The 18,167-nt window shown below is 44.3% G+C and overlaps 1 protein-coding gene across 6 annotated transcripts in view; it reads right to left on the reverse strand.

Annotated features, from left to right (window-relative positions):
- Ric8b (RIC8 guanine nucleotide exchange factor B) overlaps positions 1-18,167 on the reverse strand; it is a 91,325-nt gene that overhangs the window by 16,539 nt on the left and 56,619 nt on the right. For all 6 annotated transcript variants that reach the window (XM_051206255.1, XM_051206253.1, XM_051206257.1 and 3 more), the window contains one exon: positions 8,375-8,519. In XM_051206255.1, coding sequence (XP_051062212.1) covers positions 8,375-8,519 — 145 coding nt within the window. The remainder of the gene's footprint in view (positions 1-8,374; positions 8,520-18,167) is intronic.

Here is an 18,167-nt window from a genome sequence, read left to right on the forward strand (position 1 = left end):
GCAGTGGCTGCAAACATGTAGCTTGCTCACTGATTCCAGCATCAACTACACATGAGGATCACTTGGGAAACTTTAAACAGAGCTGGCTGTACCTTACATAAACATGTAAAGTTCCCCAGGTGCTCTGGGTACACTGGGCTCACTCGGTGCCTGCCCTCACACTGGTCTGTGCTCTGCCTAATAAAGGTGCGACAAAGAGGCCTCTGGTTAGAGGCCAGCATAAAATTGCTAAATGGGCCACTGTATTTCTCAAACTTAAGAACAAAGGGAACTGAACAAGGTTTCTGAGAGGAGAGTTATGTAAACACAGGGTTCCTGTCATTATTTGCATGAGCACATGGCTTTCTACCTCCTAACAGCCAGCCTGCAAGGTGGATGAAGGTGCTTACAACAGCTCTTCTCAAGCCAAGGAACCAGGCCTTCAGCAGAGTACAAGTGGAGCTCAACACATAAGCTATGCTGATCCCACTCATTAGTCACCTGAGAGCAGGCGCCTCACACTGACAGGGTATGACCTGAACCACACCTGTAGACTTTTCAGAAAACAATGTCAGTAGCACAAGCACTCATGTACGTCAGGAAAGTGTCAGGAGCACTGATGAGCCCTGTGGTGTTGTGACTCCTAGGTTGGGCAGAGCAGTTCTTTTCTTAGTCCCCCCCCCTTCTTCTTTTCTTTTTGTTGTTTTGAGGCGGGGTTTCTCTGTGTACCTCGCTCTGTAGACCAGGCTGGCCTCTGCCTCCCGAGTGCCGGGACTAATGGCATGTATTGGTGCAACGGTGTCCATTTTCTAGAAGCTGTTCTCCAGTCTCCTTACTGCCAAAATGACTCAGGACTTGCTTTGGGGTTAGCTCCCAAGTGACAAAGTCCTCTGCTGTCTGAGCATGAAGACAACGTTCTCATTCTCAAAGAGTGAGGCCCCTCCCCGATCCATGTAGAAAACAAAGTGACCCACAGACTCAGGGTTCACCTCTCCCTTTAAACGGACACTTTTCCCCTTACAAAACTCAGAGGAATGTAAACAAAACCACATAAAACACAAACCAGGACAACGAGCTGTGCCACTCTCCCATGAGAAAAATGCCAACACACGGTAGCAGACGGCAGCTGGGACCGACCCCCCTCCAGCTTCCCACCCACAAGGACAGAAACGTATCACCACAACAATAATGACGAAAGGCTGGATACTGTGGGTGAACACACCTAGCACTGATACCCTGCTCTCCAGACTCAGCCTTGCAGGTTGCAATGGTCACTATGAAATGCCAAGGTCATCTGGACTTTGTCCAACACTAACTGTGGTGGACCTTGGAGGGGTGGTCATATTCATTTATTCAGCTTGTCCTTCCTCCCCTCTGAACTCCTGTGGACACTAACCATGATTTTCTGTTTGAAATAAGACCGTCACGTGAACTGCGAGGCATGGCCTGACAACAGGAGCGCTACGGCGTATAAACGAGCATGTGTATAAAAATTGACCCACATTTTAGTTCTTTTTAGTCTTTTAACTGTTGACACTTCTGCTCATCATTAGCATCACTTAACAAAGAAGAAGTCCATGAAAACTTAGCTGTGTAAAAGCTTCAGCCTCTAGAGGCAGGGCTTAGATTTTACTCAGTTCCAGACACTGCCCTAACAGCGGCAGCACCTACAGGGGGTGAACTGCTCTGACTGAATTTCTGGCGCCATCTGCAAGATATTTCAAGCCTGGAGCTGAAAATCAGGTTTACCAATCCCTGGCTGCAGAGGCCATGGGCTCGCAGAGCTAACTTTACAAGGCCTGTAACTGCCTTCTAGTTGTGGATGTTAATATCCACAGATAAACACTCCCTTAGGGAAGAAGCTCTTTTTTTTTTTTTTTTTTTACAATAAGTGGTGATGAATGCACGAACTCTTAGCTGCTCAAGGTGCTGAGAAAAAGTAACTGCTGACCCCATTTATATCACTATCTCTAAGGCTTACAGACTATGAGAGCGGAAAAACGGAGTATGGAAGTGAAAAGCTTCTTGGCATGACACAGCAATCACAAACATCAGGGACAGGAATGGGACTTGTCAACGGTCAGGCTTAAGTGGGTCTCCAGGGGCCCTACCTCCGCTGCTAGACTACTGACTACTGAAGGATTCTGGGGCAGGAGCAGCCAGTATCTTCAGATAGTCACCCAATGATGAGCCCACCAAACTACAAGGGACAGTTCCAAATCCATGGTCATATGGAGGGCTCTGGTTAAACACGGTAGGCCACAGAACAAAACAAAAAGATATGGATGTGGGCAAGGAGTAGTGAGGAAGGGCTGGTGGCATGGGTAGGAGGGAGAAGGAAAAAGCAGGGGTGAGGATAACTGTAATTCGTATGGACATGCGTGACACTGTGAAATCCTCATAGAGATGAAGGCAGTCAGCAAGGAATGCTGGCCTGGCATGACAGAACTCTAAATTCCATCAGCTGGCTGGTAGCTGAGAATACAAGCCTTATCAGAACTAGTTGTTTTTATAAGGATGACAGAAATCCAGATCTTCATCTGAAATGTCCTACATCTTGCCAAGTAATATTTGTAAGAAGCACTTTTCAAAATGCTAACAAAAATATAAACCAAAAAAGAAAAGAAAACAAACAAACAAACAAAAAACTACATGGAATAAACCAAACATATTTGTGGGCAAAGATCCTGCTTACATGCTGACAAATTTGCAACCTTTAAAGAGTTTTTAGGAAGAGGCACTTTTGTATGCCTAGACCAGGAAGGAGTGAGCAGGTGGGTAGGAGAAGTTCCATGGGATGAAGCCCAGTCTTTCCTGGATGCCTTGCCAGAGTACCTGCTGCAGGCACCTCTCCAGGCAACATAGAAGGCTATGGGCCATGTCTTCATCTCCTGAGGTCCACTCTGGATACCAATGCTTCTCCATGGGAGGCTCAGCAGTTAAGAATGCTGGTTGCTTTTGTACAGGACCTGGCTTTGACTCCCAGCTCCCATTCAGGGCTCAAGGGTCTGTAACTATAATTCCAGGAGATCTGACATGCTCTTCTGGCTTCCATGGGCACCAGGCATGCACATGGGGCACACTTACACATGCAGGCGAAAGATTCAAACATAAAATAATTAAAAATGTGTTAGTATAGTCAACAAACATTTATATAAAGGCAGGTTTTTTTTTTAAAGTCCCATTCTCTCATGGAACTCTCAGACTTGATGAACAAGGAAGCTTATGGTGTGAAGGTTGGAAATGTTGAAAATACAAACAAACAAAAAACAAAACCCGAGCTATGCAATGAAGCCTGGGGTGGAATGGAAATGAAGGCGTGAGACCAGGCATCCTAGAGGAGTAAACAGGCTGCACAGAGGGAAGAGGTTCACGCAAGACCTGCAGGAGGGAATGAATGAGAGACAGCAGCCATCTGCAGGGTGTGGCCCCACACAGAAGGCACTCAGGCAGGAGCCCAGTGACAAGGTTAGGTGGTAACAGCACAGCTGATGAGGGGCACACAAACCACGATGAGGACTTTGGTTTTCAGTCCCTGGACACTTCTGAGCAACTGACATTATCTATACATAGTAACTGCTGTGTTCAGAGTGGAATCCACAAGGTCAGTTAGAAGGAGAATGAAAATATGACTGAGAGCTAGGGCTGTGACTTGGTGATGGAGAACCAGGTTACCATGTACAATCCTGCTTCTGTCGCTAGCGCCAGCCAAAGGGGAAAGGATTTTGGAAAGAGTCAATTCTCAACATGGTGACAGTTAAGAGCAAAAGACACAACTTAATTCTGAGTGCATCATAAAGACCCAGCCAATGACTGACAGATGTGTATGAATATTTACTGAACTACAGTGACTCAAGTGTCACTCCTTTGTTTTCATGGACCCAGGGCATGTTCTGGAATTATCAGAGAAAGATAACCATGTCACAGGGAAGCTGCATGCTCGTGCCCTCGCTGACTCGTGGGATGGAGTAGTAGGTAGGATACAGGAGTGATTGAACCACAAGTCCCCACTTTTTACCCATGAGTAGTTACCACTGAAAACATAGACAGACATTCTCTGGAAAATAACACACATACTGTGAGTATACAGTATAGAACAACATATCCTGTGTTCACATCGCATATATTGAACCCTATGCTTCAATGGGAAGATAAAATGGTGCAGCTGAGGTGTAAAACAGTATGTGGTTTCTTAGAAAACTGATTATGTAACCATAGGTGATACACACTCAAGAGAAATGAAGCCAGGGACTTGAAGAGGTACCAGGTCACTATTATCCATCAGAGAAAAAAGATACAAGTATTTCAAGTGTTCCTTGATAGCCAATGGATAAACACAATGTTTATATAGTAAAAGGGAGAACCATTCAGTCTTAACATAGGAGGTATTTCGATTCATAACACATATGGGTGACCCCTGATGACATACTACGTGAAACTGGCTAATCTCAAAGGACAACTATTATATATGATTCCACGGATATCAGGTTTCTCGATATACAGATAAGGAAGAGGCTAGGAGAGGGCACAGGACAGTGACGAGTTTTTCTGGGGAGGATGACAAGCTCTGGAGGTATACACCTGTAATCCCAGCACTCTTTGGCTGTGGCAGGAGGACTGTGAGTTTGAGCTCAGCCTGGGCTATATACCGATGAAGTTTTCTAAGAAGCCAGCTGTGGTGAGATGCGCCTAAAATCTGTGCACTTGGGAAGCTGAGGCAGAAGGATAGTCAACCTGGGAACAATTCCATTTTGAAAGCCCAAGTATTACAAAGGCTCATAAGTATGTGGAGATGGTGTGGATGTGGCAGAAGCAATAATGATTTTGTTTTCAACAGTATCTTTTCATGACCAGATTTCAGATGTTTCACTGGATGCTTGTCATAAACCTTGGCTCCTAAATTAGTCAAATCTTAGTATGTACAAACACAGTCCAGATTAGGCAAAGAGAAAAATCTACAAAGTTCATTCACTTTAAGAACTATTAAAACCATACAATTTATACAACAAACAAGACAATCACTACCAGACCAGAGCAGCATAACAAAATCGTGACAGAGGGGAAGAAAACTCAGGCATGATATCTTCTGCTGAGGGGACAGTCCACACAGTCACTGCCACAGCATGTGGGACAATGTTTGCAAGAGAACTTTCCTGAGACTGTTGAGCATAGTGCTAAGATCTGCACCCCACACTCTCACGTGGAGACTCAGAAATCACCCGGGATCTGCACCCCACACTCTCACGTGGAGACTCAGAAATCACCTGGGATCCTCACCCCACACTCTCACGTGGAGACTCAGAAATCACCCGGGATCTGCACCCCACACTCTCACGTGAAGACTCAGAAATCACCTGGGATCCTCACCCCACACTCTCACGTGAAGACTCAAATCACCCGGGATCTGCACCCCCACACTCACGTGGAGATTCAGAAATCATCCAGGATCTGGTGACTTTTGACTCTGCCCCTCCCCTGTCCCTGCATGCCTATGCACCTAACCTGACAGCTGAAAATAAACTGATGTAAACCACATCAGTTATCAAGGGGTTCTATGCTCAGAGACATAAAAAAGAAAGCAGTATAAAATTAAAATTCATTTGGGTGTGTTGGTACAGGCCTTTAATCCCAGTACTTGAGAGGCTGAGGCAGGTGGATCTCTGTGACTTTGTGGCCAGCATAACCTGTGTATCGAGTTCTACACCAGCTAAGGCTACAAAGTAAGATCTCACCTAAAAACAAACAAATGAAAAGGAGTTCAGACAGTTGGCTTCCTTCCTTTGATAAAGGATTGCATCTGAAAGCTTAGCAAGCCTGACTGGCTGGATGGCCATGTGGCATCTAACTGGATTCTATGAGTGTACCTTGTTCAATGTGCCGAACTGTAGAAAGCCACTTCCAGCTCATTAAATACATCTTTCTTGACACATAAAAGGGACTGCTGTAAAACTGACTGTGTCCCAAAGCCAGGATGGAAGCTCCATACAATCCTTGGGTTCAGATTCCAATAAAGGATTACAGGTTACCTTGGTGCATTAATCAGAATCCACTCACATTTCTGACAATGGGACTTGGGCCAACTGAATGAAAAGTCATTACTTTAGTTAATACTAGCAACTGTTGTGAATAAATGTGCCATAAGAACAGTAGAGTGTGGATCCTGGGAACACTGATGATAAAGGGCACAATAAAACAAGCGATTGCTTCAGATGCCCACTTTGTAAGTTTGATCACACTAGCAAAAAGTTTTACTAACAAGCTCTTCAAGCTCTGAGGGTCATTCCCCAGAGAAACGGAAGACTGCTTTGTTGATAAAAGTATTTTATTCACTGTCACTTCCACAGGAACCCCTGGAAGAATATATTTTAAAGTGACATTAATGATTCCTCTAGATTTTCCCTTTGAGAGGGCAGATTTGACAAAAAAACAAAACAAAACAAAACAAAAAAAAAACCAAAAAAAAGGACACTAATCTATTTTAAGAGGTGTAATATACTTGACAACTCATATTTATGCTTACAATGAGCAACATTTCAAAGACCAAGGTTTGACATTGGTCGTGACCCTGGCCAAGTCTAACAGCTGAGAAGGATTTCATTAAGGATGCAAAGCCCACACACAGTTTTATCCCACTGCAGAGAGCTAAGACATCACCAACACTGATCATACAAGGGCGCCTTCTAAGGTCTAACAGCTTCTCTGTAATGTAATGAACCTTCATTTCCTACACCGAGGGAAGAGACCCAATGTTCTTGTGCTTTCTTCCTTGAGCTTCTTCATATGGTACCACTCTGTACTTTCTAGTGACCATGATCATTACAAAAGCCATCTATTAGACAAAATCAAGCACACATACTGAAATGCAAAGACACCAGCCATCTATGAACACTTAGGAGTTTTCTACCTTAGCTGCCTGTGTCTACATGCCCTGGAATTTGAGAAATAGCTAATGCCACCTCCATCTTGGCTAGTTGTGGTGCTGTGCGGTTAAAGGCTTGGCTAATGGGGAAGCTTAGGGGGAAGGGTCTACTTGAGTCTGTGACTTTGAGATCAACCTGGGCAGCACCATGAACACTTACCCCCATCCCAAATACACACCACCAACAAAAAGGGGGACTTTTTCAACTAGTATATTTTTAAGCCTCAAATGAGAAGACATGCTAAAGTGATAAGGAAATGTAGTTTATGGAATGACTAAAAACAAGAGCTTGCGAGACTCAGAATATTGACTTAAATAAGTACACTTTCTCTATTTTATTTTCAAATACTTGACAGAGCTGTTGAACTCATAGCATCTAAGCGACAGTGGTCTATAAAAGGCATTGCTTTAGAGTCACTGCTAGCTTCCTCCCCTGACCAAAGCCTTTGTTTCTTAGGTAACATTCTGTAAGATCGTGCTGAAGCTCAGAGTACTAGGATGCCAAAAAACAACACACGGACACAAACCTCATTTGTCAAGAAATAGGCCATGTTGTTCCTGCCTGATTAGAGACTGGTGATTTTTTTTTTTTTTTTTTTAACTTTATGGCAATTTAATATTATCCTGCCAACAGAACACAATCTACACTTGATTTTACAGACTGTGATATTCTATTCTTGGTTACCTACTTATGACCCTCCAGAAGAAGGACAGTAGAAAACAGCACATCACTGTCCCTGACAATGCCTAAAATGAAGGTGCCTTACTAACAACCAGTCATGGAGCTCAGCAAAAACTCCGCTCAAGTGACTGCTAGGGTGGGAACTAAGGGTGAGAGTTGGAGAAGACGAGAAGGAAGGAGGAAAGGAAGAGAAGGTGGTGGCTTAAGAAGTGAGAATGTCTTTAGTTGCACATACTGACTTAAGAGCAGTCCCTGAGTTTGCCCCCCCCCCCCCCCCCCCCCCCCCGGCACTGAGACACCTGTTTGATGGTGGGTCAGTACAGAGCAAACTTCTTTCCTTTTGTGGCTGTGTCTTGCTGCAATGCTTGTTACTTGGAAGGGTGCTGAGATGATGGAGGCATCAAATGACCAACTTTAACACTTGATGCTGTTAGCTGTATGTTATATTATGTGTGCATGTATGTTAGCTGTACATTATAAAGTCTCATGTAAAGGAAGGCAAACAGTAACAATGCCCTTTTAAACTGATGATCAGCATCTCCAATTGCTAGCACTCTTACTGCCCCAGAGGGTAATGACCTTGTTGCAAGGATCGTGCAGCACATTTCATGAAATACTATCCTTCTTCAGTCAGTTGAAGTCACCAACTATAGGAAACTGTCTCTAAAAACACCAGTAGATGGAAAACTTATAGATTCACAAGAGAAAACACTGGGAAATGAAAGCCAAAATGGAAGACAGACTGCTAACTGAAAGACACAGCTACTTAGATAAACAGAAGCTTGGTACTATACTTTGGTTTTGCGTTTTTGTATTCTTCAGTGTCCGTGTCCTCGTCCTCTGAGTACCAATTATCTCCTCTTCCTCCAGCCAAAAGGCCCCTGGCCGCCAACAGTCCTGCAGCGTTCCCATAGCCAGTGTATTTCAGCAGGCTATCCACTGCAAAAACACAACAGGGTTTTAGACAGGGGTCATATGGTACTTACCATCACCACCCACTTTGCAGCACAGAGAGGTTGGGGCTCTTTGAGAGGCCTTTAAACATAGAGTGCTCAGGCTGAACTACCTACAAACACTCCCACTTGCTATGAAGCCCAAGACCCTGGAGTTAGAGAGCAGGGATTCTGAGATTACTCTCTGTCCCTGTTGGTAAAAGTCATGCATCAATGTTCTGATCTCTAATCTTATTAAAAACAAAACAAACTAAAGATAATGAAGGTCAGACTGAGGTTCTGTATGTGTGGCATGAACAATCTTAAAGTTTGAGATACAAAGGAAAATATGTAAGAGATATTAACACCTAAGGGTATTAGCAAACTGAAAGGCTAACACAACACTTAGTCGGGCAGGGCAGGGCAGGGCAGGCAGGGGAGATGGCATAATGAAAAAAAGTGCTTGGGACACAGGCGTGAGGACCAGAGTCCAGATCCCCACAATTCATGTAAAAGCTGGGCAGGTACTTGCAAGACAGAGACATATTTCCTACATACTAGTAAGTTCCAGGTTCAACTGAGAGGCTGCTTCAATAAATAAAGCAGACAGCAATTGAAGAAGACACCCAACATCAAATATGGACCTACATGTACACACATGTGCACCTTCACATACACATAAAAAGCCAGCAGCAACATATAAACACAGAAAGGCCACTGAGTCAGCCTGGCTGGATTCCATTCTCAGTTTTCCGACCTGCAGAGCTGCAGTAAGAGCTGCCTGCCTCACACATAGTGCCTCAAGCATCTCAGAGAAGCATGTGGCAGAAGCTCTCCTCCTAACTTCAGTGACACTGTGTACATCGATTGTTAGGTCTCTCTCTCTCTCAAACACACACACGTCAGGTAGACATACCCTAGAAGCCTGCACTGCAGAGGTACATGTGTATGAGTGTATAAGTGTGTGTGTGTGTGTGGTTTACAAGCATTTATGATAATGCTTCCTACAAAGTGTCATAAACAAAAAAAAAAAAAAAAACTCTTGTGCCAGGCATGGGAAACCTCCCCTTAAGGGACCCCCAAAACAATATAGGCCATTGCTCCTGGTTGCTTCCCAGAACTTGAAGGTAACTGAGGACACTACACACTTCAGACACAGGACTTGGAGGAATCAGGCTGAAATTGCTGTGGAAGGCTCCTCTCTAAGGACTGACTCTCATCTTATCTGACTGATACACAAGCTGCCAAGGGAGGAGAGCTAGCAATAGTCCCACACCACCAATGACTGACTTGGCAGGATATTCCCAGTGATCCAAGAGTGGCCCCACTTGAGCCTATCCAAAAGCTGTCTAATTGGACCAAAGGCCCACTCCTTAGGAGGGAATTCAAGCTTGGTTCTGTAATCCTGCTAACAATCCTTGCCTGGAGAGCTCACGGCTCCTACAGGAGAACAAACTACTGCCATTTCCCTGACATGGCAGAAGGTGGGGTGGAGAGACTGCTAAGACTGCTGACAGCCAGAGGTCCAGCGTGTTTATCTGCTACTACACAGTGTCTTGTAGACACAACAGGGACACTGTACCCATGAGATCTAAACAACAGCATCTCCTACATAAGACCTGGAGAGTGACACCATTAGTCAACATGATAACATGGATAGGGGAAATTTCCTAAGACCCCACCCTTAGATGAAGATTTACAGGAAATCAGTGGCAGCTGAGACAGGAGGTATCAGTTTTCTTCAGGGATGAGCCTCTGATAGGTTACCCAATCCCAAATTGTCAGCCCTAAACACATGCACATAACAGCAAACCTAAATAGACTCAGCAGGTTTGTGTGTGTGTGTGTTGCAAGCATGCATGTGTGGGTGCACATTTGTGCATGTGTAACTATATAATATTAGAAGAAGTCATGAATTTGAGAGGGAGTGAGGGGCATGGGAGGAGTTGGAATGGGGTGGGGGTGCAAATAATGCAAATATAGTATTCACATATAAATTTAAAAAATAAAAATTATTTTGAGGACCTTAAAAAGGGCTAAGACAGAGAAACAGATAAGAGAAAGAGATACTTCTTGTCAGTATGAAATTATAAAGAAGATGGATAACATAAATTTGTTAAATTTTGAAATACTTCAACTGGAGAGCACTCCTTTGATAGAAAAAATAGCTACTCTGGGGTGTTTTTTGAATGAATCCCTCCTTCCAAGGAAACATGGGTTAAATGAGATTTATACTATGTAGTCCACCCTGGCCTGGGGCTTGCCTTCCTCCTTCCTAGGTCCTAAAGCACTGACATCAGAAGCAGGCGCTACCGCACTCAGCTTCAACCTTATCTTTAAATTTGCAGGCAAATGGACAGAACTATAAAAAAAAAAAAAAAAAAAATCCTGAGTGAGGTTACCCACATCCAGAAAGACAAATATAGTATGTACTCACTCATAAGTGAGTATCAGACATAAAGCAAAGTATAACCAGCCTACAATCCACAACCCCAGTGAAGCTAGATCCCTCATCCAGAAACAGATGGAAGCAGATGCAGAGATCTATAACTAACCATTGGGCTTACCTGAGGGAGGAGCAATAATATGAACAAAGGAGTCAAGGCCATGATGGGGAAACCCACAGAATCAGCTGACCTGAGCCAGTGAGAGATCACTGACTCCACAATGTCAACTGAGGAACCGGCCAGGACCGAACCAGGATCCCTGAATATAGGTGACAAATAAGGATGTTTTGTGGTTTCAGGGAAGTGACATTTACTAAAATTCTCAAGGCCTAAGTTGAACAATGTATGAATAAATGGTTTAAATGAATATACTAAGAATGACACAAAAGGGGCTGGAGAGATGGCTTAGTGGTTAAGAGCACTGGTTACTCTTGCAGAGGACACAAATTCAATTCCAAGCATCCAGATGGCAGTCTGCAACTGCCTGTAACTCCAGTTCTAAGGGATCCATTGCCCTCTCCTGACCTCCATATGTACCAATCAAGACAGTGGCACACAGACATTCACACAGGCAAAATACTCATAGAAATAAAATAAAATAATGCTTTTTTAAAATAAAAAGAATGACACAAATTGGGTTAAGATTAAAATATCCAAAATCTCAAAGGCTACAGAAGGCCAGAAGAGGTTAAAGAGAAGTGAACACAACACTCGTAACTGCTGTATTTCTATGCAGAAATCGTCTGGATGCCAGTTAATAACAATGGCCCTGCCATTTTAATAAAAGACAATGTTTATTGCTCTCTCTCTCTCTCTCTCTTCCTTTTTTTGGTTTTTCAAGGAAGGATTTCTCTGTATTGCTTTGGAGCCTGTCCTAGAACTCACTCTGTAGATCAGGCTGTTCTTGAACTCACAGAGATCTGCCTGCCTCTGCCTCCCAAGTGCTGGGATTAAAGGTGTGCACCACCAACGCCCAGCTGTTTACTGTTCTTTTACTGGAACAAGGTGAGAAATAGAGTTACAGAGATGATTTAAGACAAAATTAATAAAGCTAAATGAAATCTTATTAAGATTTTAAACAACAGCCTCTCCTGCTTTTTCTAAAGGCTCAAATCCCAACCATGCAAAGGAAAGGAGACAAATGGAATACAGAATCCTAGCAGAGAGGAGGACTGGAGGAAGAGCCTTTGTGTACCTTTCCCTGTAGTGCTAAAGAGGACCAGAGAATTCCTGTTTGATGCTGTGAAAGGAAAAGAGGAACTCGGCTTGCTAAGGAAGGAAGGGTTTTCTGGTGCTGCTGCAAAGACAGGCACACAAGGATACTTGTTCTTTGGCACAGTAGCTGTCTTTTCTACTCCATGAAGACAATGCTGATATAACCAAACCCCACAACTGATGTTTGGAGGATGCTAGAGGAATACAGCCCCACAGTGGGTGGCAGGAGACCTTTTCTGGCAGGTACAGTGTTGGAAGCCTATCCAGATGTGAGTTCTATCATTTTACCACAAAGCAGAGCTTCCACCCCTTTACTGAGAGGAAAGCAAACCCAGAGGCCACTGTCCCTTCTCGGGGAAAGTTTCCATCCAGTCACACTCCATGGCTTCAAGAAATGCATGCCCGCAGCAACTGTAACTGGCACCCCTCCAGTTCTCTATCTTCCCTTTCTATTTCTACCACTGCCCAAGACACAGACATGCCATTCAACATAAACACGACTGTGTTACTTTCCTGCAGGTGGCCTCTTCTGCTTTCTCTAAAGGCTCAAACCCCAACCACAGGTTGTGCAGCTTCTGTGTTCTTTTCTACAGCTGTCTTCTATTCTGTACACTCCTCAGATCCTGAAATATTTTTCTGTGACTACTTCCCATTCTTCCGACTCTTATACAAAGTTGTTCCTCTAGCCTGCCACTGTAGCAAGCCAATCTCTTTAGGAAGTTATTCCTCACTGTGGGGATATATACAAGATAACATACCCGCTAGAGGGAACTCACAGGGAGCACCAATGTCTGCTCTTTTATTTAACATTCATTTATGGGACAATTACTATCTATAAGATGTAACAATGTTGAAAATGCAAGCTCTAGGGAGTTAAAGTATAACAGATGGAAAAAGCTCAAAAAGAAGACAAGTAAAAATGGCACAATGGAGAATGATTAACTTTGCCTGGATGGCCAGAGAATTCTTCAGAGATGATGTCTTCAAAGACAAAGCTTAGCATGCCGACAATGAGGGAAAGGACATTCCAGGCAACACTAAAGCATCAGCATGTATAAATAGGAAGGGTAGCACATTAGCAGAAGGAAAACATTACAGAGGCGGGGAAGGGGAAAGAAAAATTTGGGTTTCATCAAGCAAATGCAGAGACATCACTAAAACTTTACATGGAGGCAATGACAAGCTTGTGTTGTCATTTATAACAAACCCTCTGATGTAACACACCTGGAAGACAGACAGACAGATAAATAAACAAACAAATCCAATTAGAAGAAACAGGAGAGCTGAGTATTGTAATATTTTAAGGAACTGATTTTAAAGGCATTTAACAAGAAGTGGTGAGGACACAGAATAGGAGAAAAATAAAAATGATATTTAGGAAGTAGTCTGTAGGGTGTAATTAGTTTACATGAAGAGGAGGTGGGTAGGGTCCCTTCACAGAGGAAGTGAGCAAAGGACACAGCAAGGGTGAGGGGCATGGGCACTGGAGACAATGCGTTCTCTTTCAGGCAGGAGACAGAGGGAGCTGGGAGGGCTCAGGTGCAGACATCCGGTGGCTACACATGAGAGGTCATCCTGAAGCAGAAGCCACAGACAGAGAGGGTGACTACAGGAAGTTCAGTGTGGAACCAGGGAAAGCGCTGGCAAGCGGGACTGCAAAGGGCAGCTGTCAAAGGACATCTACGACTGCACTAGCACACACATATTGAGGGCACTCAGGCGCCAACCATTATGAAAGCCACAGCAGCATACAGATGAAAAATAGTCACTGCCTCAGATAATCAGGAGCCGCTGAACTTACTGAAGAGTATTTTCAGTGGTTAGGGTAGCAGTGGGAAGCATGGTGGAAGTGGCTGACTAGCAGCAAGGTGAGGTCTTCCTGTGTAGAGGGGATATTGGGGGAAAAAAGCAATCAGTTTTCAAGATGCCAAGATGGGGAAGGTTACTGACCAGTGGAGGAACACACAAGGAGAGCTTCAAAAAATAAACCAAAGAACAGAGAGGAGCAACTCATGAGGAAGGCCTCTGGTAGACAGGAAGAGAAATGTGGACAGCAAGGAGGCAGCTTAGCGACAAGCGGCAGAGACTCCTGTGGCCCTGGCATGAGGATGGGGCACAATAGAACGGTGCGTGTGAGCTACAGGCCAAAGGGCTCACGCTGGATTGACTGCTGTAAGTCAGCCCTGCCACTGTGCCTACCACATACTGGAAGGAGTACATTCTACATTCATGATTCACATTCTCTCTCTCATTTAGACTTGACAGATGAGAGAAAACATGGAGCTGTGTTTGTTTTCCTCAATTTAGCTTTTTTTGCTTAGCATGATTTCCAGAAAGCACTGACTTTCTGGAAGGTAGTAAAATTTTAGTTTTTTCACAGTTCAACACAAGTTGGTGGCATGACTACAAGTTAGCATTTTGGCTCCTGCTGGCTGGAGAAGTGAGCTGGCCAGGCATAGATGGATATTTAAGACAACTGGGTGTTCCTTCCACGCCTAGTCTCTCCTAGGACTTTACCCTTTGCATCTTGCTTCCTGCTCTTTGTGGTTTGAACACAGATCACAGCACCTTCACACTCAACCTGGCTTTGCTAAGTGTAGAAATTTCGGCTACTCTGACTGTTTGACAGTTACCTGGCTTGCCCACAGACATTCTCCACTCTCTGTTCTCCCAGACCCAATCCCCCAGGCTCATCCCCAGCACTGCAACAGATTACCAGCTGTGGCCTTGCCCCCATCCACGTCTCCTGTGATTCCCACAGGCCACCCCTCCTGACATCCCTCCCCTAATGTGTTGCTGCCATCCCCACCACCAATACCAGCAGGCATCTCCTGTGAACACACCAGCTGGGGTGGGCCAACACACTCTGAAAATCCATAGAGGAAACAAGAATAAAACATACACTCAACAAAGGCAAATCCAGAAATCAGCATCTAGACCTACAATCACTCAAAGCAAGATGCCTAGATGCCAGCATAAGAATATAATTAATAACAGCCAGAGCAATATGTCCCTACTAGAGTTCTACTGGCCTACCACAGCAGGCTCTCAATATTCTTACATAGCTAAAGCACAAGAAAAAGTGCTTAAAACCAACTATACGAAGAGGCTAGAGGTCCTTAAAGAGGAAATTAATAAACCCCTTAAAGAAAGCCAGGAAAACACAAACAACTGGAGGAAATGAATAAATCTCTTAAAGGAGGCCAAGGGGGGAAAAAAAGTTAAAGGAAATGAATAAAACTGTTTTAAGACCTGTGGGGAGAGAGACAGCTGGAATTGGGGGCCTCTGGAGGGGGGTATGGAAACCTGGTACAGTGGAAACTTCCTGGAATCTATGAGGGTGAACTAGTGAAGAGTCCTAGTAATGGAGGATGTGAAGTCTGAACTGGCCATCTACTGTAACCAGGCAAGGCTTCCAGTGCCAGGATGGGTTGTATTTGATTGAGCTGTTAACCAAGAGGCTATCACGGAGACCCCAGAACCCAGGTTGACATCCTAAAAGAGAGTCATTCTCTGCAAACTGACAGCAGGGCCCCGCTGCCAAGGACAACTGGCACTGAACACAGAGGTTGAGCTGGTACCTGCATGGAGCCTTCACACCAATGTTCTAGTCTCTTTGGTGGAGGAAGGTACTCTTAAGGCTCAGAAAGAGAAAAAGAGAAACCTGGACACCAAACCAGCCTTTGACCAACAATCTCTCCTGCCTTGGAGATGTGCTGGGGTAATGGTGCTGCAGGACTTGTGGGAGTGGCCAACCAATATCTGATTGAACTTGAGGCCCACTCCACAAGAGGGAGCCCATGTTCAACAAAGCTTGGGTGGCCAGGCACTGGAGACTAGAAGGACCAAGAGACATAGCTAGGGTAGAACCCAACATGACTGGTCAACAAACAAACAAACAAACAAAACCAAAACAAGAACAACAACAACAAAAAACCAAAAACAATAAAATGACTCGTAATGATATTCTGTTATACTCCTAGATCAGTCCTTGTCCAGTCATCACCAGAGAGGCTTCCTCTGGCAGCAGATGCAGAGACCCATAGCCAGACATTACGGGAGCAGAGTCTCAACTGGAGGTCCCCATCAGGTCCCTTCCCTTGCCACTCAGGGAATCCCATGGAAAAGGGGATGGAAAGATTGTAGGAGTCAGAGGGATGGAGGACGCCAGGAAAACACAGCCCACTGAATTAACTAAGCAGGGCTCCCATGGGCTCACACAGACGGAAGCACGCAGGGGCCTTGCAGGGCTCTGCATCAGGTCCTGTGTATGTGTTGTGGCTGCTCACCTGGGGTGCTGTGGGGCCCTAACAGAGGGAGCGGGTGTGTCTCTGTCTCCGTGCCTGCTCCCTGCTCTTTGTTGGGGCGCCTTGTCCAGTTTCAGGGTGGGGCTTCTGCCTGGTCTTACTGTGTTTAAGTTTTGTCCTATTTGTTGCTGTCTCTGCAAGGCCTGCTCTTTTCTGATGGGAGATGAAGGGGGAGTGAATCTGGGGGAGAAGGGAGGAGATGGGAAGCAGGGGGGAGTGAAGAGTGAAAACTATGGTGGGGGTGACTTGTATGAGAGAAGAGTCTATCCAGCAGTGCCTCCTCTCCAACCCCTCCAGCCCTGTTCTCTAAGCAACCTACTGCTGCAAAGTGTCAATCTTCATCTGCCATTTTACATGTACATTATCACCAACCTGGCTGCTGTAGGTATTTGCACAAGTAAATAACATGAGTATGGAAATTCTGACAGTCGTGTATACGCCTGTGTCTACCTTAAAAATACCTTTTGGATGGATGCATCTAAAAATATTCATCACATTTGTTTGTTTGTTTATCTTAGTTTGTGCGCGTGTGTGCACTTGCATACATATGAAGGTCACAGGTCAACCTGCATTCCTCGGTTCTCTGCCTCTACCTGTAGATTCCGGGATCAAATTCAGATACTGAAGCTCAAGAACCACCTCAGGGCCTCAAAGAATGGATTTTATTCCAACACATTTATATATTCCTAGTACTTGAAAAGAAAAATCACATGACCACACACAAAAGTATGTGTCAAAATTTAATTTAAAAAAAAAACCCACAAATATTACTTTGCTGAGCTGGGCCAGGTCTTATTTCAGTTGTATTAAAAAAAAAAAAAAAAAAAAAAAAAAAAAAAAAAACCATGGCAAACGAGCCAAGCTTGGTGGCACACATTTATAGTTCCAGTGGAGAAGCAGGGACAGAAAGGTCCCTTGGAGAAGGGTCCCTGAAGCTCGTTGGCCAGACAGTTCAGCATGATTTTCAGGCTCAGGACAGTGAGAGAGCTGGCCTCAAAAGACAGGGAACACATCCAAGAGGGGGGCACCTGAAGGGGCCTTCTAGCTCCCACACGCTTTGCGCACACACACATTTGCACCTTTGATCTAAACCAACATTCATGTTACCCATTGCCTGCCTGCCCGCCTTCCTGTCTCCCTCTCTCTCCCCCTCTGTTTCAATTCAGATTCTTTCACAATCACTTTACTGACTAACCCATCTCCTCAGTCTCCACACAGCTTATTGTTGATCTAAAATAAGTAGATACAATCAGCCAGTATTTTAACAACACAGTAAGAACTACAGTAACTATCTGATTACAAGATGTAAATCAATCTTTCAAACCATGGAAGAAGTTAACAGTTCAAGAAGATGAAACTGAAGCACTATCATCTTAAGAGTGTCCTTAAGGGATTGAGTGAGTTTAGTTAGGCACAGGATGCCTATCGTTTCTAAAAGCTGTCAACAACATTATAACAACATTTCAATTACAATGCTAATAATTGTACCATCCCTACAGGAATTTAAATTATTGAACTAAAAAGTTAGAAATGAAGTTTAAGAATACAGAAGATTTAAGAGTTTGAGGCCTAGGAATATAGCTCAGTGGCAGGGCAATTGCCTAGCATGTATGAGACCCTAAATTCAATTCCCAGCATTAAAAATAACAATAAACAATGAACAAATGAATACATATTTTGAGTACT

This window comes from Phodopus roborovskii, unplaced genomic scaffold, assembly GCF_943737965.1.
Source record: "Phodopus roborovskii unplaced genomic scaffold, PHOROB, whole genome shotgun sequence".
NCBI lineage: Eukaryota > Metazoa > Chordata > Mammalia > Rodentia > Cricetidae > Phodopus > Phodopus roborovskii.